This window comes from Triturus cristatus, chromosome 10 (genome assembly GCF_964204655.1).
Source record: "Triturus cristatus chromosome 10, aTriCri1.1, whole genome shotgun sequence".
In the NCBI taxonomy this organism is placed as follows: Eukaryota; Metazoa; Chordata; class Amphibia; order Caudata; family Salamandridae; genus Triturus; species Triturus cristatus.
Genome location: NC_140593.1, coordinates 1027504126 through 1027528994, shown reverse-complemented (window position 1 = coordinate 1027528994; position 24869 = coordinate 1027504126). Strand labels below are relative to the sequence as shown.

The 24869-nt window shown below is 43.0% G+C and overlaps 1 protein-coding gene across 4 annotated transcripts in view; it reads right to left on the bottom strand.

The window, feature by feature from the left end:
• Positions 1-24869, bottom strand: part of LOC146796473 (retinol dehydrogenase 16-like) — a 255129-nt gene that overhangs the window by 141607 nt on the left and 88653 nt on the right. For 3 of the 4 annotated variants that reach the window (XM_085629077.1, XM_085629076.1, XM_085629074.1), the window contains exons 1-3: positions 20645-20770; positions 16082-16414; positions 6326-6584 (exon numbers count right to left, since the gene is read on the bottom strand). In XM_085629077.1, coding sequence (XP_085485203.1) covers positions 6326-6584; positions 16082-16394 — 572 coding nt within the window. In that variant the 5' untranslated portion in view covers positions 16395-16414; positions 20645-20770. Of the gene's footprint in view, positions 1-6325; positions 6585-16081; positions 16415-20644; positions 20771-24869 lie in introns of those variants that run through there. The other variant, XM_085629075.1, reaches the window with a different exon arrangement.

The following is a 24869-nucleotide window of genomic DNA, read 5'->3' as shown; positions in this document are numbered from 1 at the left end:
ACCAACCCCACATACACATATAAACAAGCACGCACACCAACATACTCAAACACATATACATACACACAAACATGCATACACAGACATAGGTATACACACAAACATATGTGTACACATCCATGAAGACAAATGAACACAATGACACACCCATACTTGAACACCAACACACACATGCATACACAAACATATACACATACAAACACACACACATGCATACACACACAGATATATACATATAGACACACACACTATGCACACACACGCATCTCCCGTACTGTCTCAGGGGAAGAGTCGGTGTCAGCTGTCTCCTAGAGGGAGATCTCGCATGAGACAGTAAGACTCAGAGACATGTGGCGGTGGGGAGAGACAGACATGCCTCCCTTTAATTGTGTTGTTGCAAGATGGGGACTATCTTCTGCCACTGGTGCATTCAGATAAGCGGCAGGAAGTTCGTCGGACACATGCACTGGTTTCAATTTCGAGAAAGTGGGGTGAACGTTTCACAGATCGGGAGTGTGTGTCAACACGTGTTTCTCCTTCACGGCAAGGCCAATCCGTACATTTTGTTTAACCGTGTGGTCATGAATCCTTTAATTGCATAAGTGAGCGGGTATGGATATAAACAAAAATGTAACACTAATACCACATTTTCTGTCACTCTTGTGAACAGGTTTGCTGTGAATGTATGAATGAGAATGGCGTTTTAGAATACGTTGCATGGAAAAGGGTCAACATGGTGTATACGTGTTTTTTTTTTTTTTTAATTTATTTTTTATTGCATGGTTAACGTCATGATATACCGGATTCGGATGCTTCATTGCAGATCAGTTGTTTGGCCCGTGGTTATTTACGAGTTTGGAAAATACGTTTGTATTGTTTCGATTCTTGTTGTCTCTGCCCTATCTATTGGCTGCGTCCTTACTCTCTCCCATCTTCTCTCTCCACCTCTTTGCTACATGTTCTCTCGTAATGTTTTCATTTTCCCCAACTCTCCTCTTTACTCTCTCTAATTCTTTTTTTGCTCCTTTTCTGTCTCCGTCCCTTCTCTCCTCTTTCTCTCCCCACCTGTCCCTTCTCTAACCCCACTCCTCTTCCTCTGCCCGCCCCCCATCCCTCTCTCTCGCAGTACTGCAGCATAGGCAGCACCAGGTCTCTGATGCCTTCTCAGTGTTGGTCCTGGGGGTGGAGGAGGTAAGTCAGCCCCCCAAGTGAATCCCATTATCAACAGATAGTGAACCTCTATTTACCAACAAGTACGGAGCGGTCTCGGGTGACGGCTGATGCGAACAGTGATCTGCTCTCGGCCCCGGCAGGGCCTGTGGGGTGGGGGCGTTACCTTACACTAGGAGAGGAAGTAAAAGTGATATCCTCCCCTCCCCCCCACTCCACCACTGTCTCTCCTCACCCTCCACCTCTCTCTCTCCTCCACTTCTGATTCCCTTCCAACTCGGTCTCTCCTTATCCTCCACCTCGGTCTCTCCTTACCCTCCACCTCGGTCTCTCCTTACCCTCCACCTCGGTCTCTCCTCACCCTCCACCTCGGTCTCTCCTCACTCTCCACCTTGGTCTCTCCTCACCCTCCACCTCTGTCTCTCCTCACCCTCCACCTCCGTCTCTCCTCACCCTCCACCTCCGTCTCTCCTCACCCTCCACCTCCGTCTCTCCTCACCCTCCAACTCTGTTTCTCCTCACCCTCCACCTCACCCTCCACGTGTCTCTCCTCACCCTCCACCTCACCCTCCTCACCCTCCACGTGTCTCTCCTCACCCTCCACGTCTCTCCTCACCCTCCACATGTCTCCTCACCCTCCACGTGTCTCTCCTCACCCTCCACACGTCTCTCCTCACCCTCCACACGTCTCTCCTCACCCTCCACACGTGTCTCTCCTCACCCTCCACACGTGTCTCTCCTCACCGTCCACACGTGTCTCTGCTCACCCTCCACACGTGTCTCTGCTCACCCTCCACGTGTCTCTGCTCACCCTCCACACGTGTCTCTCCTCACCCTCCACACATCTCTCCTCACCCTCCACACATCTCCCCTCACCCTCCACACGTCTCCCCTCACCCTCCACACGTCTCTCTCCTCACCCTCCACCTCACCCTCCACACGTGTCTCTCCTCACCCTCCGGGTCTCTCCTCACCCTTCACGTCTCTCCTCACCCTCCACATGTCTCTCCTCACACTCCACGTGTCTCTCCTCACCCTCCATGTCTCTCCTCACCCTCCACGTGTCTCTCCTCACCCTCCACACGTCTCTCCTCACCCTCCACATGTGTCACTCCTCACCCTCCACACGTGTCTCTCCTCACCCTCCACACGTGTCTCTCCTCACCCTCCACACGTGTCTCTCCTCACCCTCCACATCTCTCCTCTCCCTCCACACGTGTCTCTCCTCTCCCTTCACACGTGTCTCTCCTCACCCTCCACACGTGTCTCCTCACCCTCCGCCTCACCCTCCACATGTGTCTCCTCCTCACCCTCCACATGTGTCTCCTCCTCACCCTCCACATGTGTCTCCTCCTCACCCTCCACACGTGTCTCTCCTCACCCTCCACGTGTCTCTCCTCACCCTCCACGTGTCTCTCCCCACCCTCCACGTGTCTGTCCTCACCCTCCACGTGTCTCTGCTGCATGCCTCACACTGCTGCACGCCACACACTGCTGCACGCCTCACACTGCTGCACGCCTCACACTGCTGCATGCCTCACACTGCTGCACGCCTCACACTGCTGCACGCCACACACTGCTGCATGCCGCTGCACGCCACACACTGCTGCACACCTCACACTGCTGCACGCCACACACTGCCACACACTGTTGCACGCCGCACACTGCTGCACGCCGCACACTGCTGCACGCCGCACACTGCTGCACGCCGCACACTGCTGCATGCCACACACTGCTGCACACCACACACTGCTACATGAAACATTGCTGCACGCCACACACTGCTGCACGGCACACACTGATGCAACCGGCACACTGCTGCACGCCACACACTGCTGCACACTGCTGCATTACTCACTGCTGCATGCTGCACGACACTGCTGCACGCAGCACACTGCTGCACGCCGCACACTGCTGCACGCCGCTGCACGCCACAGTGCTGCATGCCTCACACTGCTACACGAAACACTGCTGCACGCCGCACACTGCTGCATGCCGCTGCATGTCACAGTGCTGCATGCCTCACACTGCTACACGAAACACTGCTGCACGCCGCACACTGCTGCACGCCGCACACTGCTGCACGCCGCACACTGCTGCATGCTGCACACTGCTGCATGCCGCACACTGCTGCACGCCTCACACTGCTGCACGCCGCATACTGCTGCACTCCACACACTGCTTTTATGCAAGTTTATGCTACTGACATTGTAAATGACAATGCCTTTTATTTGTTTTAAAACCAAAACATAAATAAAAGGCATTGTAATTTTACAATGCCAATAGCTCAAACTCTTATAAATGCGAGACCTATTGCATTGCAAATGCTTGTTATAGAATGGTTACAATACAAATAGTTACTTATTGGTATCTCTTAAATATGTGACATGCTCTGCACTCGGGTTAGAAAGGCTGATGGCGTGGCAGCTATTTCCACGTGGTGGACTCGGTTTTTATTAGTTGATGCTCTGTGTTTTTGGACTGAGCACAAACGGTTGGATTAGGTTCTGTGTTGAAATATATATATTTTTGTTACTATCTCAACGTCTTCCTCGTTAATTTTAACAATCTGGCCGTCTATGCACTTTTTAATCATTTTTATGCGCGTTAACTGTTATGTCTAACTTTGTATCTATAGTCTGTTGGGAAAGGTTTGAGCAAAATCGTGGCGGGGGAGTTGAAGTTTGAGCATACGCAGGAGACGGCCCCGGCTCCCCTCCCTCTTCCTGTTCTTACAGTTGAGTTGAAGGTCACCTAGTCGGTTCAGGTTTCTGCTGGGGTTCGGTTGTCAGTTTAGAGTGGAAGATGGCGGCATCTTTGGAAAATTACGTGCATCATTTCTTTCTTCCCATCTGTGGGGCTATCTGCTAAATTATGTACAGTGCGGGCTGTATAATTGTTTGCACTCGGGGTTTCAAACGGTAAAGCGCTCTGACACCGACAAACTACAAGTAACCGTGTGCACTACATTAAGTACTGGTGTCGATCGCGTCATCTATATCGGGGTTATTTCTTTCGGGTTTACACCTCCACGTGTGCATTAAACCCAAATTCGCAGTTCTATAAATGAGCCCTCCAGGTGCCTACCACAAGCCCTCTAGTCTAGAACTGCCTTACTTGATGACGTTGAACCCTGACATGTGTGGCCCTCACTGTACCGACTACACATGCACAGTTTAATCTGCCTGCAAGAGTGCTCAGTAAATGCATAAATGCTCACCTAGAAGCGCCTCCGGTTTTCCTCTGTGCGCACCGTGGCCGCGCCGCCATAGCGGGAACTCCACCGTCGTGCTTTTACTATTTTGACAGCTCATTTCACACTGTGTGGGAGTCAGGGACTTTTATCGAGCTCGGGCAGACGTATTCATAGTGTTTGGCGCTGTTTTTCGTTTTCATTATTGCTGAGTTTCCTTTCAACTACTCTGACAACTGGGTCAGGTGTTCGCGCGGGGAAGACCCTGTGTAAGTGGAGCCGCGCCAGACAGTGACTCATGGCGCGCGATAGATGCAATGAAAACAATATGCAAGCCCTTCCAATGAAGCTGCTCAGTGTTGTCCTAGTGTTGTATTTACGCTAATGTAAACACATGGCATTTGTCCAGGGCACGTTGTGCTTTCGAGGCATGTGCAGTACTTCTTAGTACTTCTGTTTTCCAACGGCAAGGCCTCTCCAGTCTAAAGGTCGGAACATTTTGAGAGATAAATGTCTGTTAATATTTTACTATGAACGGTTCATTAAAATAGCCTTTTGATAGCAGTACCATGTAATTCTTGGAGTGCTTTTGTGTGTGTGTGTTATGTTTGTGTGTTGTGTTTGTGTGTGTGGTTGTGTGGGTGTGTGGTTGTGTGTGTGGATGTGTGGTTGTGTGTGTGGTTGTGTGTGTGGTTTTGTGTGTGTGTGGTTGTGTGTGTGGGGTTGTGTGTGTTTGTGTGGTTGTGTTTGTGTGTAGTTGTGTGTGTGGTTGTGTGTGTGTATATGGTTGTGTGTGTGTGGTTGGGTGTGTGTGGTTGGGTGTGTGTGGTTGGGTGTGGTTGTGTGTGGGTGTGTGTGGTTGTGTGTGGTTGTGTGTGGGTGTGTGGGTGGTTGTGTGTGTGGGTGTGGTTGTGTGTGGGTGTGTGGTTGTATGTGCGTGTGTGGGTGTGTGTATGGTTGTATGTGGTTGTGTGTGGGTGTGTGGTTGTGTGTGGTTGTGTAGTTGTATGTGTGGTTGTGTGTGTGTGGTTGTGTGTGTGGTTGTGTGTGTGGTTGTGTGGCTGTGTGTGGTTGTGCGTGTGGTTGTGGTCATGTGTGTGGTGTGTGTGGTGTGTGTGTGGTGTGTGTGTGGTTGTGTGTATTGTTGTGTGTGTGTGGTTGTGTGTTTGTGGTTGTGTGTGTGTGTGTGTGTGGTTGTGTGTGTGTGTGTGATTGTCTGTGTGTGTGGTTGTGTGTGGTTGTGTGTGTGGTTGTGTGTGTGTGGTTGAGTGTGTGTGTGTGGTTGTATGTGTGGTTGTGTGTGTGGTTGTGGTTGTGTGGTTGTGGTTGTGTGTGTGGTTGTGATTGTGTGTGGTTGTGGCGGTTATGTGTGTGGTTGTGGTGGTTGTGTGTGTGTGTGTTGTGGTTGTGTGTGTGTGTGGTTGTGATTGTGGGTGTGGTTGTGGGTGTGGTTGTGTGTGGGTGTGGTTGTGGGTGTGGTTGTGTGTGTGTGTGGTTGTGTGGTTGGGTGTGGTTGTGTGATTACACATCACATAATTACACTGTATTCAATACAACATAAATACACTCCACATACCACTCAGTACTACATAATTGCACGTCACATAATTACTCTCTACTTAATGCACGATAAATACACTCCACACAATACCACTCTGTGCCACATAACAACATAACACATAATTACACTGTACTCAATGCAACATAAATACACACCTTTCACTCAAGTTTTTGCTATTTAAAAGAAACACAGAAAAAACAATGGCAATGCAATAGGTCTCACATTACTGAATCTTTGAACTGCTATTGGTGTTGCATTATTATTAGCAATGCCAACAGCTCAAACTTTAATAATGCGAGACCTATTGCATTGAAAATGCTTGTTTATTTAGATATAGGCCATAGTTGATAGTCCAAAGCAATAATGAACAAAAGATAAATTGCAATTTTTAAGACACTCACCTCAGGCTGTCAGAAAAAGCTTCCACTCCAAATTTGGAAATGCAGTATCCGCCTCCCACAATAGACAGCCTGCCTGCTATACTGGACACATTGACGATCCTTCCACAAGCCTTCCTCACATGAGGAAGTAAGGCAAGCGTCACGTCGATCATACCAATCAAGTTCACATTTATCACCCGAGTGAAGTCGTCCACCGACAGCCACTCATTGGGAGCTACTGTGTATGCAACCCCAGCATTGTTTACCAGGCCCCAAAGCCCTGCACAGAAAAGATGAAAAAAGTGCAACATGTAAGACCTCCAGTGGTCTGAGAGTTCATAAATAATGCCCTAGACCTCCCCAGATCTACACGAGACAACACTCACAATGCAATGCTTAATTTGTAAAATAATAAAATAAATAAGTGCCAGGGCACTCATTAGGAGGCCATTGCAATTTCCACCACCCATTGCCACTGCCAGCCCTGCCAATAAAAGTACCAACATAACTGATAACCATCTCACTCACACAAGTATGACAATTCAGACTATTCCAGGCCCCTAAAGCTATAGGAATGGCTTGGGAGGCAGATATTAGTCATTTTAAATGCATGTTAAGTAATAAACAGCTGTTGTTGTGCACAACACTAAATTAGACAAACAGCATTTCCCTGTGGCATATTGTTATCAATGCCAGGGGTGACAATTAAGTGCAATTGGTGGGCGTCGGAAACCACCGGCTCCAATTAAGCACTGCCACAGTGGAACTAATAGCTGTATTTTACTGCAGGAGACTTCAAGGCGAAAACTATTGTCTTAGATCAAGACCTGGGGTAGTTGGTAATGGTTCAAGACCAGTTTCTCTTTAGGTGGGTAGTCATGGATGAAATGAAACAAATAGTTCAAAATATGATTTCAGCTACGGAATTTGGAGCCCAATTACTAAGTATTGTTACATCCTGCAACTGTCTCCTGCCTAGCACTTTTTGTTAGTGAGTCATTTAGAACAAGTGATGTATCAAAAGAACTTAAAAGATCTCGGATCACACATCTTCGAACAAAAACCTAGGCTCAGATTTACTAAACTTTCATGCAATGCAACACAGCAAGGGACTTATTGCGCTGTGTCGCATGAAAGGGGGAGAGCAGAAATACGCAATATTTACTAAGATAAGGCTTACTTCTCTGTCTTTGCACTGGCGCACTTCTGTTAGCCTGGCACCAATGCAGGCACCCTTGCACCATGCCGCAAGGTACCTATGTTGTGATCAAGGTCGTTTTTTTGTACAGTAAGGTCTTCCTGCACAAAACTATTACTTGGAGCTATATTCCTCTTTGTATGTGGGCTATAGAATGATGCAGATTGCAGCACACATGCAAACAGAAAGTAACAAGAAGAAATACGGATGTTTCTCTTCATTACACCAAGGTCAGGTAGGAGCTCCTGTTTGGCACATACCCAGATTTACTGACTTTACTAAATCTGGGTTTACATCAAAATATAAAGGTAAATGCACAGGAATGCCCATGCTCCACCTATATAACTCCCTCCCAGCGCAGGGTTACACGAGCCTGTGCAAGACACTATCTTGAATTAATTTGTGAGTTGAAAGTGAAGCAATGCCGCACAAATATCACTTTGCATAGCTTTGTAAATCTCACTTACGCACTTGTGTTGCCTTGTGTCGACTTGCGTGACACACAGATAACACAAGTTCTTGGTAAATCTGCCCCTAGTTTCGATCTACATGGTGATAAAAACTACTAATTCGAGGAACATACACAACCTTATTAGTTGTACAAAACACCGTTCTTGAGGTAATGGACAGTAGATGTGAGGCCTGCTAATGTTCTTAGATACAGTGATGACCTACATAACCCTTGACCTCAGCACCTTATTGCACAGCCTGCATTAGGTGTCAAAAGTATCTGAGTTGGCTACAAAACATTTTTCCTCTCCGTCCCCTCGGATAATTATACTCAGGTGAAAACGGGAAGGAAGTCAATAGTTTGCCAACGTCATTATGGATTCCACCAGGGTCATGTATTTCCTCATCATTAAATAGTATATATATTCAGCCCCCTTCATTACTTTCTCTGTGAATCTGGTGTGTCATTTCATAATTATACTGATAAAACACTGGGGCCTTGATTACGAGTCTGGCGTTCCACGGGCCACTAAACTCACAGGGTTGTGGCTATAGAGGTCTCCAGACTTCCCTATTACAATTAGGGCGGTCAGATGGCCATTGCCATGCCACAGCCGCCAGGGAACTGACAATCCCACCAAGCATATTACAAGTTTCCTCTCCACCCTGGTCTTCATGGCAGTTCCACCACCGTGAAGTCCATGTCACAGAGGGAACAGGGCCCCCTTATGCTTCTGCGCCCTGGAATGCATACAGGAACTGTTTTTGGCATTCCCATTGCGGTGCCCATTTTCAGGGCACTGCCGTGGTAATGTCAAGAATAAAAGCTAGCCAGATAGGAGGAAACTCCTAATCTGGCAAGCAGGTGGCCTGACCCCAGCTTTGGCGGTGCGGAGGTGGGGCAGACCCGGTGCCGCACCGTCAAAGTTGTAATCAGCCCTAATTCTTCACCAGCACAAACGAGAAATGTTAAGCCTGATCAACATAATCTGATCTTTGAGTGCATTGTGCAAAGGATGCCCGTAAGCTAGCTAAGCTTGAACAAGGAGAATATTATCTAGTAGAAGTAACTGAATGATTGTAACAACAAACACAACAATGTCAAGCTCCACATGGGAGTGATTTTCACCACTAGAAAAATCTCTCCTTTATGGTACACTCTCTGCATTGGGGACCAATTCAGGAAGTGGTATAATTTACAGGTTAAACCTTAATATATAAGGCAATTTCTGGTGATTTGCCATATAAGAAAGAGCATCCCTCTACATCACTCATGTACGGTTTTGTGCTTACCTGGGAAAGAGCTCCTTGTTCTAACTAAGGGGGACTAAGGCAGGAGGCCTGGCTTTTCATTACTAGCCAAAGGCTTAGGAGTAACTTACCAGAACACATGATACTAGATATATTAGTTAAATAAAATGCAGACTAGCTCCATATGCACGGCATTAGTGTCAGCCTTGATGCTTTTCAAGGGCACATGAATGCAGCACCTTAGGAATAAATGACTTCAAAAGGAGTATGAGCCTGCATTTGCCACATAACTAGGTATATGAGGCTGTTCTCGGCACATGATGACAGCTCGAGCAGCTAAGACTGCATTTTGGTATGTGACGATAGTGCTTGCGCATGTGAGGTATACCAGGGGCTGTACATTTACATATTAGGATTTGCTGGGGTTATGATGGCTACACCTAGCCTTGTAGGTTTGCCATTGCCATAAGATGGAATTACGTTTGTATGATAGCCTGTACTGGGTTATAGGAGGCTTTGTTTGGGCATTTGAGGTTGTACTTACTATATCATGCTTAGGGTAGGACTGGGAACAGAAATCGGCCCTGGCAAAGAGCTCGGCAGACCACGGGGGTGGCGAGGGGGAAGAAAAGAGTTGTGCGTTTTTGTTGCTGGGGGCCGATATTGCAGTAATAAAAATGACCCTCCAGGGGTCTAAAACTGGCCCCCACCTTGACAGCCCACCGGGTAAACGCCCGGTGCCCGCTACAGCCAGTCCGGACCTGATCATGCTAGTACCTAGGCATGTGATCCAGATGCTTGGAAAATGAAGCTGTTTTCTGATATATAGCTAGAACTTATACATGTGAGACTGAATTTGGACAGAACGTACCTGATATTTTGTGCCAGTATGTGGTCAAAAGAAGTTGCACCAGTCTTATTGTGGGTGATTCAGAACCTATTGTGGGTATACATGGGTAAATGAGGCATTCCCAGTGCATGTAATGGTTGCACTGGCCTTATAGTACCTGTATCTGGATTTATGATGGCAATACATGGGCACAGGAGACAACACCAGGGCATGTAATGGCTGTACCTGTCTTATTACGGCTGAATCTGGACTTGTGATGGCTACACATGAGCACATGAGGCTATACCAGGGCATGTTTTGATTCCACCTGCCTTAGGGTGTATGTGCCTGAGAATTTGATCCTGAACGTGGGCATGTGAGGAATTCCTTCAGCATGAAGAGACCACTCTGGGCATATAGAAGTTGTGCCTGGGCATATAGTAGCTGCACTAGGAGGTTTACTGGCACAATATCAAAACCCTAAATATTGTGGAATATAAAATATCGAGCAAATAAATATTGTATTCCTATACTTATAAAGTAAATGACAAAAATATTTAAAACAAATATCATAGTACACTAATATCAATTAAAAAAATATTGCTTTTAACATATATATATTTAAAAATAGTAAATATATAAACATGTAACAGTAATATAATGCTAATTGAATATATTTGAATAATATATATAAATGTTACACTTATTTAAAAAAGCATACACGCATATATATGTATGTATGTGTGTTTATTTAGACATATATAATTTCAAGCTATTCTATATAATAATTTTAATTTATATTACAATTTACTAATATTTTGTAAACTTTAATAATATAACAAATAAATCTACACGCACACACACACATTTATACACAATAAATTAAAAACTGTAACAAATAAACTGGATTTTTTTTAAAAACAGATCAATTTCATTACACATAAAAAGTGAACAATATAAATAAATAACATTTTACTAAAAATAAATTACCTTTTTCGAATATAACTAATTAAAAATAATATAATTTTAAATACACAGAAACGTCATAATAATATACATTTAAATAAAATAAACAAAACTATACAATTGTAGGAGTAATACATACACTATTCCTACTCCAGTCTGTACAACCATAGGGAAAGTGTTGGAATCAGGAAGGGTAAAGTGTACTATTCCCACTCGAGTCTGTGTAACAGTAGGGAAAGCATTGGACTCAGGAGGGGTAAAATGTACTATTCCCACTCCAGTCAGGGCAACAGTAGAGAGAGAGAGTAGTTCACTTCAAACAAATAAAACATTTTAATAAATAACAAGAAATATAAATATTTAAATATAAAAATGATATCTACATTTTTAAAAAGGTAAACAAATTACATACTTATTACAATGTAGAGAGAGAGTAGTTAACTACAAACAAATAAAACATTTGAACAACTATATTAAACAACAAGAAATATATCAAAATTATATATACATTCCAGTTGGTAAAGCGTTAAACTCAGGAGGGGTACAAATTACTATTCCCATGCCAGTCACTGCAATAGTAGGGAAAGTGTTGGATTGCAGAGGGGTATAATTTACTATTGCCACTCCAGTCTGTGCAACAGTAGGGAAAGCGTTGGACTCAGGAGGGGTAACATCTACTATACCCACTCCAGTCTGTGCAATATTAGGGAAAACATTGGACTCAGAAGCGGTAAAATGTACTATTCCCACTCCAGTCAGGACAACAGTAGGGAAAGTTTTGGATTACGGAGGGGTAAAATGTACTATTTTCCACTCTAATATGTGCAACAGTAGAGGGAGAGTAGTTCACTTCAAACAAATAAAACATTTTAGCAATTATAATAAATAACAAGAAATATAAATATTTAAATATAAAAATGATATGTACATTTTTAATAAGGTAAACAAATTACATATTTATTACAATGTTTAATACACATTATACATTATAACAAATTATATTAATATAATTAAAATACCACAGTATATTTACACAATCATAACAACCAACCAATATAATGTTATTTACAATTAAAAAACATAACACAATTAATACATAACATAATAAATAACACAATTTTTAATGAATGAATAACTAGTTTTATATGTATTACTTAAGTAACTGACCAACCTATACCACTTCAAACTAAACACATACTTAAAACATATCTTTAAAAATATAATAGTTACATATTTTAGATAATTATCAATTAAACAATTAATAATAATTAACTAATAATAAATGAGTTATATATTAAACTTCCCATCCTTTACCCATACAAACCTAACAACCCACATCTAATATACAACTTAATAAATATCTTAATCACATAATTTACATAACTACTTATTCTAATAATTAAAAATAAATTTATTCTATTTAACTTCTTAGCCTATACCCCTACAAACCCAACAACCCACACCTGATATACAACTTAAAAAATATCTTAATTACACAATTTACGTAATTAATTGCCAATTAAACAATTAATAATCATCAGATAATATATTAAATATATTTAATTAACATCCCACCCTTTACCCCTACAAATCCAATAAACTGCACCTCAAATCATATCAAATCAAATCATGGGATATTTATTAAGCGCACATATCACTACAAAAGTCTCATGGCGCTGGTGGATAACTCTGAGATAAGATAGATTTGGTGCAGTTAGATGTCAAACAGCAATGTCTTCAACTTCCTACGAAAGCAGTTGTGATCGATTCTGGTACGTAAATGAAGTGGCAGTTTGTTCCAGAACGAGGGGGCAAGGAAAGAAAAAGATCTGCCTCCATTTGTAGCGGTACGAATTCTGGGAGATACAAGAAGTGCTGTGTTACTGATCTCAAAGTTCTACCAGGTAGATACCAGTTTAACTTTTTTGCCCAGAAACCCGGACCTTTTACATACATATTCTTATGCGTTAAACAAAGAATCTTAAATTGAATGTGCTTCCTTACGGGCAGCCGATGCAAAAGTTTCAAACTGGGAACCGATGGAGATCTTGGTGGAAGATTAAGTACCAACCTAGCTGCGGTGTTCTGCAAGACCTGCATCCTTGAGAGAAGATTCTTATTTATGGCTGCAAGCAAGGCATTGCCATACTCCATACGGCTTACAATAAGTCCCTGTACTAAGGGTTTTCTTGCCTCCATCGGAATCCATTTAAAAACTTTACGCAGATTACGCATGATACCAAAGCAGGAGCTCACTGTCTTATTTATATGGTCTTTCATGGACAGTTTATTGTCCATTTGAAAACCGAGATTACGCACCGTTGATGTTGGAGTAGGACAAGGGCCAAGATTAGAAGGCCACCAGTCATGGGTCCAAAACTCATGGGCCCTACCGTAAAGCACTATCTCAGTCTTTCCTCCATTTAACTGCAGATGATTTGCACACATCCAGTTATCGATGTGAGACATACAGTTCTTAAAACTAAGCTTAGTTTCCATTGGATCCGGACCAATAGTGATCAGAATCTGAGTGTCGTCAGCATACAACACGACATCAAAGCCATAGGATCTAATCACTTCGGCCAGAGGGGTCACATAAAGATTAAAGCGTGTCGGGCCCAAAATAGAGCCCTGGGGTACTCCCATCCTGACTTATCTACTACACGAGATGGTATCTCCTAACTGTACAATCGTGGTACGATCAGTAAGATGATTTTTAAGCCACTGCAGAGCCTTTCCCCTGACACCAATCTCCCAAAGCTGAAATTCAGGAAAGCTGAGGGAGATGGTGTCAAACGCTGCTGATAGATCCAGCAAAACGAGGATGGAAGACTGTCCTCTGTCCAGTGCCCGTCTGATGTTATCTGTTACTTCCAGCAGAACAATTTCAGTACTATGGGCTGCCCTGAAACCCGTTTGTGAGGAGTCTAGCAGTCCATAGCTATCCAAATGGTCTACAAGCTGTTTATTAACCAATGACTCAAGCATCTTACCAAAGTGAGGGAGCAACGATATTGGGCGATAATTAGAAAGATGTTTAGGGTCTGCAGTGGATTTTTTTAATATGGGCCTAATTCTAGCAGTTTTCAATATTTTAGGAACGTTCGATCTTGACATTGAATTATTAAATAGGTCAGTAAGACTGTCTAACAAAGCTGGAGCTATGATTGGAAGAATTCTTGGTGGTAAGGGATCGGTAGGAGAGCCTGATTTTATTTTTATGATAGCCTTAGTCACTTCTTCCGGACTACAGTGAGTAAATTCATCCATAATGTGAGGAGGATCAAAGGCGGTTGATGAAAGATTCCCCAAAACATTAATAATGTTTTGGGGGGGAAAAGAGTTGTGGATTGCTATGATCTTATCATCAAACAATTTGGACAGGGAGTCTATCCAATACTGAGAAATAGAGGTTTGCAACTGGACAGATGGAGTAGAGCATTCTTTTAAGATTTGATAGAGCTCTTTGGTTGAGTTTGCTGCCTTCTCAATACATTTTAGGAGAAATTATGTTTTTGTCTGTCTAATTTTTCCATATATTTATGGTGAGCATCTTTATAAGCTACACGGTCAATAGAATCTTTAATTTTCCTCCATTTCCGCTCTGCCGCCCTACAAGAGAGCTTTGCTAACCTTAATTGACTGGTGAACCAAGGAGCGGCTCGAGTTTCAACTTTAACTCTAGTGAGAGGGGCAATTTTATCCAATGCATTAGTTATTGTTTTTTCTAAAAAAAAAACTGCTCTTTGATCGATAGTATCATTTAAGCTTGGTTGAGTCACACTGAAATGGGTGGAAAAAAGAGGTATATAACATCTTAGTTACACAATTTACATAACTAATTATCAAATAAATAATCAATAATTAACATTAATTAATAATTACAATTAATTTCCTTCCCACTCTTTACCCCTACAAAAACCACAACACCCACCAAATATATAAATTCTAAATTAAATTAAATACTCAATTTACATGATGAATTATCAATTAGAAAATTAATAATTAAACGTTAATCATTAATTAATTATAATTAAACTACTCACAACCCTATACACCTACAAACCTCACAACTCGTACCAAAAACTTCCTTTCAAAAAATGAATTGCACAATTTACATATTTATCAATTAAATTATTAATAATAATTAAAATTAATTTGCTTCCCACCTTGTACCCCTATAAATCCCACAATCCCTACAACACTAAAAATAACAATAAACTATTAAATTACATTTAAAAACAACAACAAATTTACAAACTATATTACAAAACATTAACAATAATTATACAAATAATGCATAAAATATACAAATAAAATATTTACTAAAATACATACAAATAATTAAAAAACGATATTATTAACGATATTTTTGCCAACAAAATCAACATAGGTTTTTTTAACATCAATATTAACAACATAGATATTTTTGTAAACAATATTAACATATATATGTTTAACATCTATATTACTTACCTTAGAAAATTTATATTCTTGTCAACAATATTTTTGCACACGATATTTGTGCATCACAATATTTACAACTCAATATTTCTGCATCTCGATATTTTTTTCTTAATATTTTGTCCGAACATCACACTTGGATATGGGATAACATGATGGTTGTACCCCGACACATTAAGGCAGTTCCTGGCTTTTGATGGCAGTGTATTGTCATCTCGTGGTTGCACATTTGACATCTCATGGCCGCACTATTCGTTAATAAATAGATGGTAACTAAAATATAAGTTGGCCTATTTTATTGAGTAGTCATTTATAAATTTGACAGGTATGTATATACTTTTCTATATTTGTCATGACACAAGTTATGTGATGTGTCTTCCTGTGATGTGATTCAGGGATATGGTTGAATGGCAAGTGGTGACGTTTGTGTTATCCCAATAATATAGGTGAATGAATGCCATTATTATCAACTCTTTTCTGGGATTACCAATGAAACTGTTAATTGCAGAACATTCTCACAGCATGTTAACAACTCTGGCAAATATAACATCACTGACTTTATGATTTAAAAAAAGTGGAAGATCTCTTTAGCAATGAAAGATTAATTTTCTGTCCTCACCTCGGTCTTCCACTTGCTCCTTGACCCATTGTGCCATGGCAGCCACGCTCGTGCTGTTGGTGACATCCAATATCACTGTTTGCAGCCGCTGGGAGGTGGTTTCCTTAAGCTGCTCCGCCCCCTTCTGTGTCAGGCATGTTGCGAGCACCCGCAACCCTCGCTCGTCTAACTGTCGTGCCAGCTTGTTTCCAAAGCCAGAGTCGCAGCCAGTGATCAGCACATACTTATCAGGGAGATTTGGGACCCTCTGCCTCTCTCTGTACCAGCGAAAGAGAAAGTACAGGCCCAGTAGTGCCGTCAGGTACAGAAGCATCTTGGAGTCTCAGACTGTGCCTGTAGATGGTGAAGAAGAGATACAAACAGTCTGATGACTGAATGATTGAAACAGTTCAGCAAAACTAGAATGCCCCGAATTCAGCAGGTCTGACTAAACAATATTGAGAACTGCCTCGCAATACGAGCCTTCTACAGCTGTTCAACAAAGCGTGCTAAAAATGATGATTAAGGCCAAAGTGAAAAAGTGCAATGCAACATCATCAAGGAAGGGAGTGGTACCAGAATATTGTAGCGGTCTTATCGTCCAGTTAATAATAGAAAATCTACACCCAATGGAACAATATTTTTGTAAACAATATTTAGAAAATCTGTTAAGAAGGTGTTCAACAAGCTGGAGGTGAGCTTCAGATTATATGTTCAAGACCTGGTTATTCCGTAGTAGATCATTGCCAATGCAGGTCAGTGCTTCCTCTGTATTACAGAATTTTAACCAACGAGTTGAGGGCAGAGTTTCCCTTTTCAGAGGACCATCTCGGAAGAGCATGTATTGCACTCAGAATGCACTGGGTTGGTCCTCTGCCTAAATCCAATTTCCTATATATATTTTCACCATGGCCTTGCTCTGACAAGAAACTTTCTTTATTTCACTCAGATGGGTCCTCAAGGCAAAAGAGAAGGAGTGGACAGTTTCCATTCTTCATCTTGAAATCAACTTCCAGACACAACAAAGGGGCCGATTCCGATGTGGACAGGAAGGTCTACGACCGTCGGCTGGAGCCCTCCTGCCAGCATTGGAATGTGCTGTTCAGAACAGCTCGCTCAGAAAGGAATCCAACTCGGTTTTCTGGATGGCTTACGACGGACTGGGAGAGCCCGTCTGCCATCCGGAAACCCTTCAGTACTCCCCCGGCCGACTCTTTCTGGTCAAGGGAGTACGATGGCAGTTTCCCACTGCCTTTTTGTGCGGGTCTCTCTGGCACAAAAAGGCAGTGGGAAACTGTCTTTGGGGGGCCCAGCAGGGCTCCCATGGGTGCGAGGCTGCCGAAGGGTAGCCTACGGTGCCCCCTGTTGATCTCTGCACCGGGAGGTGCCCGCCATGGGCAGCTAGGATGAACTGCACCCCTGTACTTCCAATGAGAGCATGCATTCCTTTCGGATTTAATTCCCCAACTTAAAACGCGCCACAGGACGTGTTTGCAAACGTCACCTCTGGTCCCGCCCCCTCTCTTTACCACTGTGCAAAGGCGCCCTGTGGCACGTTTTAAGTTGGGGGATTAAGTCCCCTTAAATCCTGAGAGTCCCTGGGTCCAACTAGCCCACCATGTACCTCCAGTAAGCACCACAGAGCAGCGTTGCAGAGAGGTGGTCCAAGGCCATGCCCCATTTTACACCTCTCTGCAGTGCAACTCTGTGGCACTTCCTGGTCGTACCTGGTGGGTTAGTTGGCCCCCAGGAACCCTCAGGATTCAAGGGGACTAAATACCGCAACTTAAAACACGCCATGTGGTGCGTTTTAAGTTGGGGGATTAAGTCCCGTTGAATCCTGAGGGTCCCTGGGGTCCAACTAGCCCACTAGGTACTTCCAGTAAGCGCCACCTGGCCTGGCTGAAATGTGTTTGTTCGTTTTTTACTTTCTGAAGAAGCTGGAATAAATGTATTCAATTAACTACGAGCCAGAGTGTGCAGTCTTGTGTGTCCTGTGACAACGTTTGGTGATATATATATATATATATATACTAATCTCTATTGCCCAAGCCACTTTTATAGTTGTGGGTGGCCTGGAATAGTCTTAATTGTCACACATTTAAGAATGTGATGGTTAGTAGTTGTGTTGGTACTTTCATTGGCAGCGCTGGCTGGGGCAATGGGTGGTGCAAGCCACAGTGGCCTCCTGAAAATGGTCATGGCGCAATTTTTATTTTTTTTACAAATTAAGTACAGAGTACCATAATGCAGATAAAAAACACTTGAACTGGCTAAACCAGTGAGACATAAAATTGGTGACTTTGAGAGCTATGACATATATTTGTACGTATTAAACTGGCCTTTAGGACAATCAAGCAGTTCCTGGCCGACTGGTCTGACAGGTCAGTGCATGGGCCAGTTTTTGGCTGTTTAAGGTCTGCTGGACTGGTTTTTCTGCAGATTTTCCTGATATTAAAGCAAAGGTCGCTGCAGCAAACTCAAATCCATACAGTCTTCCTTACCTTACAAACCAGAGTGTCTTTACAAATTCAAAACTGCCCCAATTTGCAAACATGACCACGTTTTTACCACTCTAACTCACTAATGGAGGCCACTTTTATTTTTATGCCCAGGCTTGTTTCCTGTCCCATTCTTACTCTGTATTTATATAGATCACATCACACACTGAGTGAGTTGAGTTGTGTCTTGGCTTGCTCATGGCAACATTGCAAAAGCATTATGGGATCAGAGGTGGATTCAATATTTCTTACATTAAAATGTTTATTTTGAAAATATTAATATAAGTCAATATTATCTAATGTAATAAATCGAAACATTTATAACAGTTAAAGACCTAGACCAACATAAATTTAAAGAATAGTTAAGGGTGAACTGGATTTAGTTGCAGGGAGGGGTGTATATATATATATATATATATATATATATATATATATATATATATATATATATATATATATATATATATATATATGTATATATATCAGCCTCATGTCTTAGCAACTTATGTAATGAGCATTGTTACATCGTACAGGTTTTATACAATCATATTGCATCATAGTATGTCTTCTGTGTTTATGCATGCTGCAGTAGGAGAGGCTATATATACAATCAAATTTTGGCACGAGTCTGACTGAGAAAGCCGAAACGCGTCTCTCTTGTGTTTCATGATCGAGGCAGACCCACGATAATAAAATTGCCGTATCCTAGCAGACCTGAGTACGTGCCTTCTTTGTTGCTGGAGATGGGATTGGTCACTGGTGTATATAGATAATGGCTGTTTGTACCTGCAATCAAGTTTTTTGGGGGAAGCTTTTCGGTGCTCGAGTGCAGCTCATTTAATGGACAATCCCCCTTGAGCTGAATGTGATAGCAGCCATCCTGCCGCTGAGCTTGCACAACCTCAATAACCGAGGGCCACGGAGCTCAATAATATGGGCTTCATATGTGGGGCAGCGAAAGAGGATTAGAACAGTGGCGCTTTCTGGGGCTCATGTGGAGCTCTTATTTGGCACATATAGTACAGCGCTTCCATCTGAGGATATAATTACGAACTACATCCCCCACAATGCAACGCCTCATCTCATGCAGAGTTGTCCAATCATGGCGGGCGACATTGGTGCATAAAGGAGGTGCGGTGAACTAAGCGCTTGTGGACTGCATTTTCCTTTGAGAAAGAGGAAATTCGAAACATGTCAGGGCTGCGGACCGATGCCTTATTTACCGGAAGGAATGGCTGTTTGTACCTGCAATAAAGTTTTTGGGGGAAAGCTTTTCGGTGCTCGAGTGCAGCTCATTTAATGGACAATCCCCCTTGAGCTGAATATATATATATATATATATATATATATATATATATATATATATATATATATATATATACATACATACATACATACATACATACATACATACATACATACATGGGTGTGAGTCAGTGTGCACGTGTGTCTTGTCCGCCCCCCTCCCTGGCCACCACTGATGGCTGGTCCCCTAAAAGGAGCGCCAGTGGGCCCCACCTGCAACCACGGGCTTAACTAAAGCATTGAAATGCCCGTCATAATTGCCTACCTTAAATTAGGAAGCCCTGGGGAGGAGGCCCTGTTGATTCCAAGCCTGCGAGTTCCTCGAGGTTTTCCCAGTTATTCCTTATTTGGCATTTTATAGGGGAACTCTCCTCGTGCTGTACTGTTGTCCTATTACCTTAAATCCATAGGAAAATATCTGTATGTGGAAATGCAGCAGTTATGCTGTCCCAGGGCCAGCAGGCTGCCTTCCTCAAACCATCACCTCTTACCCCAAGGTTACACTGCTCATGTCTGTGATGCTTTCAATAACATTGAACCGCCTTAGAATTATTGTTTTCCACCTCAATCTTTTCGCATCTTCATAGTTAATAAAAGGTTGTTACTATTAGCGAGCGCAACGGCCTCAGAATGACAACCCAATGAGTCAGCCCAATCAAGATTACCCACCTGTTACTCAGAAGCAGGCGCGCGCATGAACCCGCTGAGCTACAACGATCCGGACTTACTGCCTTTTATGAACACATCGATCAGCCCCAGCAGTGGCTTGCGCGCTTACCGCTTTGCAGACCGTCGTCTCACCGACAGGACCGCTTCTGCCGCAAATGAGCCGTGTCCGCACAGCAGGCTTGCGCGCTTCTTCTAGTAGTCTCACTTGACGGGGCAGATTGTCAACCCTCGGCTCGCCACGCCCTATTGGAAGCAGGTTCTGCGCATTCCATGCATACCCAGGTCTTGTTGGTCGTCACTGCCTTGGAAAACACCGTTTTTTTTTTTTTCAAAACTGCATATGGATGGTGTTGTGGCACCCTTCCAGTACACCTCACTGGAATAGGTGGGCACCAAGATGCCCGCATAGCTGCCTGGTAGCCCCTTGTGCGGATCCTTCATTCTATCCTGGCTTTTAGCAAACAGTACTATGCCTGGTGGATTATTCGAGCCTATGCTCAGATTGCTGAAGTGCGACTACAAGTCCCAGAATGCAACTGGGTGTTGATGTCACGCATATCATAGATCACGTGGCAGCCAGGCCCCATAGAACATAGCAGCCTAAAACATTGCTAAATATGTGCTTATAAGACTCCAATATGATCGTATAATGCCAAACCACTTAACCTTCCCACATACAATGAACCCATGTGACAAACGAAACACAATAAACTTGTGTCCCGAAATTCTCTCCTCGTTATAAAGGACTGCAGCGTGGGTACTGTGCGCCCTGGAGATCAGAGCAACTTTCTTGTAAAACTAGAGTTAGGAGATGTAATGTTTGTGATCTACAGCTGATGTGCAGACTGTGTCACTGCAAATCATAGGGAAAACTTCCCAACTAGAGTCAATTGTTTCAAACTAGACACATCTTTACTAGGCCCTGGCGAAATTTATGTTAAACCGATGTAATCTCATAGTACGCGCATAACGTAACACTCACCCCCCCAAATTTCTGACACCCTTCAGCGCCCACTGGGGCCCAAGAATTTCCGGAATCCGGTTATGTTGTCCAAGGCGTAGACTTTTATTCACATCAAATCATATAAATCTCCACAAACCACTACGAGAGTAAAGTATTCTACTTGGATATATATCATTATTCACAGCGACATCCACATGTACACATGTACTTACATTTTTGGCCAACTAGGCCGACCCACTCAGCTGCGCACATTGTGTCAGTATAAAGGAAAGTGGTCCCAGCATACAGTTCATTCAAAAACAAAACATTGGCATTATTGGAACATAATTTGGACGGATAACTCAAAAAAGTTCAAATGTTATTTAATCACATTGAACACGTAACATTCTTTTCAAAATTGAATCAGAAGAATTTTTAAGCAACAATTTGAAAAAGTAAAACACGTGCCCAAAGGAAGGGAGGGGGGTGAGTGAAATAGTGCAGAATTTGGAAGGAAGTGAATACAGTGGTAAAGGTTACTGAATTACACTTAAATTGGACGGCATTTAAGAATCACTGCCGTATTATGAACATAGATTCAATCATAGTCACAGTATTAACAATTCGGAATAGTGCCATATAGAAACAATCACAGTACATCATGTACTGTTGACGATGTTGGCAAAAGATGTTGAGTCGACGTTTCGACCCCTTGAGTGTTGTAGGTATTGAGTGGAACCTTACGGGGTGGGGTCTTCATCAGGACTAGGATAGACACAAAGGAAGGGTGGGCACCTGAAGGAACAAAAGTTTGAATGAGTGGGGACTCATCAATCTGTCATTTGGCGGAAGCTACAATATATTAAATTAAATTGAAAAAAATATATAAGTTACCGTGTCCGAAGGTGGACAAGCCTCTAGGACGTCCGCAGGTCGTCAAAGAGAGAGGGAAAAATCCTCGGCGGTAACGGACTGGCGTGGAGAGTGGTGGACACCTGAAATTAAGTAAGGTGAGTCAGACTGGTGAACCAGACTAGTTGGTTCAATAAATGGTCGCTCCCAAAGTTGGCGGGAAATAATTACCATCGACCACAAACCGTGGGGGTTAAGTCTTAGGATTCATAGAAAAGCATAGCCTGGAGATTAATCCGGGTTTAGGGGATGGTTGAACTGCTGGAGAAAAATCACTGCTAGTTCACACAAAGGATCGAATCTACACAGAGAAAAAAAGAGACAAATCAGATGTTGTGACAGGGGGAGGGCCTGCTAATAGATAAGTGCTGGAGAAATCACTATTGAGGTGGGGTAAAATGATTTCAAAGAAATGGAAAGATCAGTAATAAAAAAGAGAAGTAGATAGTAGGACTTCTCGTTATTATTCACGAGTCCCGTAGGATCACGTAGAATTGGTATAAGAGCATCGCTAGTACTCGAAAAACACATAAATTACCGTGGGAGAGGGCAAAGTGTCGAGAGCCGACACGGCATGTCACATACTACATGCAGACACAAAATGGATCATTTTGGGCAGAGCAGGATGTCTCGGACAAAATCAAAAGGTCAAGGAGCCAGCATGAAAGGGGGGGTAGGAGCTTACCCTGAGTCTCAGCGTCCGCTGCATCAATGAATGGGAAGTGCTTGACCCGGGCGCATCATTTAAATAACGAGACGCGCGGTGAACGCGTGGTCTCCGTTAACGTGCTGGCGCTAGATGCCGGTTGGCAACCGTCAAGGAGGAAAGACTATAATCGGTAGCGTCACGAAGTTGACAGCGTATTAGGAAGTTGTAGACATGGAAAAAACGTAACGCATGAGTCAAACAGAACAACTAGAAAGGTATTGATCGCCCAGCTTGATACAATGTTAATAGTGTAAACAATGTGTAGTACGGTTTAAACAATTTACATCAGTACAAAATCAGAGAAACCCAAAAAGTACACGGTGATAATCCTGTTGGGAAGAAAGCATATATCCATATACAAAATGTCCAAACAATCACTGTGTATAACAACAATTAGGCATGGCAAAAGGTAAGCATGATAGCGTATAATACTGTGTCTGCTGAGTGATGGCCAGCTGCTCCCGGTAGAACCAGCCCTACTCATAGAACAAAATATGTTGTCATATGTGTGCTGATGGATGGAAGGTGAGGTAACATAATGGACTTCTCATATTAGTGGTAGACATAATGACTCCTTAAGAGGGGAGAGAAGGAACACATCAAAACCAGAACCAGAACTAGCTCAGATTAATCAAACCCGGAGGACTGCTAATTGGGCGTTACTGCCATCAAGTTCATTAAGCCCATTAGCCACCGTGTCCATCATAGACATCCATTTAGATTCTCTCACATTGAGGATGGCTGTTAGGTTGCCGCCTCTGGGGCCCAGCTTAACTTTCTCGAGAACTAGCCATTTGAGATCATCTGGTTTATGATTTTTTGAGGTACAGTGTTCAACGAGGGGGGCTCCCGCCACGTTGCACCGGATTCTGCGATGGTGCTGTAGAATTCTAGCTTTCACCTTTTGTTGTGTCTGCCCAATGTAGAGTAAATCGCAAGGGCAACTGATACAATAAATCACATCAGAGGAGTTACAATTCGTAAACGAACTGAGAGTTATCGTGTGTCCTCTATAGGTGAAGATCTTTGTCGGGTCAGTGGAATCACAGGCCTTGCAGTGGCCACACTTAAAGTGTCCGATCACTGGTGGTAGATTCCAAAGTCCTTGGATGGTTGGTGTTGTCGCTGTTTCAAGAAACGAGTGGACTACATAGTCCTTTACATTTCTCGCTTTCTTGAAGGAGTGCATCGGCGGGTTTGGTTGGTCGATGTCATCAGCTACTAACTTCCAATGTTTATTAATCACTTTCTTAATTTCATTACTCCGTGTTGAAAAAGTAGTGACACAAATCAGTCTCTGCAATGCTGTATCTTGTTTAGCTTTAGGTGTGAGGAGGGTTTCACGGGGATTGAACCATGCCCTCTTGCGAGCTTTCTTAACCAGTCTCCTGGGGTATCCCCTTGATAGTAGACGTTTGCTCAGGTCCTGAGATTCCACAAAGTAATCCTCCTTTTTGGTACAATTTCTTCGTATCCTCAAAAACTGTCCAAAGGGTAGGTTATCCCTAAGGCCACGTGGGTGGTGGCTACTGTATCTAAGTAGGGAATTGCGTTCTGTGGGTTTTCGATACAACGTTGTGTGCAATTTGTTGTCTTCACAAAAGATTTTGATGTCCAGGAAGGCAAGTTCTTTGGCATGCGAATGTATCGTGAACTGGATATTATCGTTGCATAAATTTAGCCATTCATGGAAAACCGCCAATTCCGTGAGGTCACCATTCCAAATTAGGAGAATATCGTCGATGTAGCGTCTCCATAAATTGATCTTGC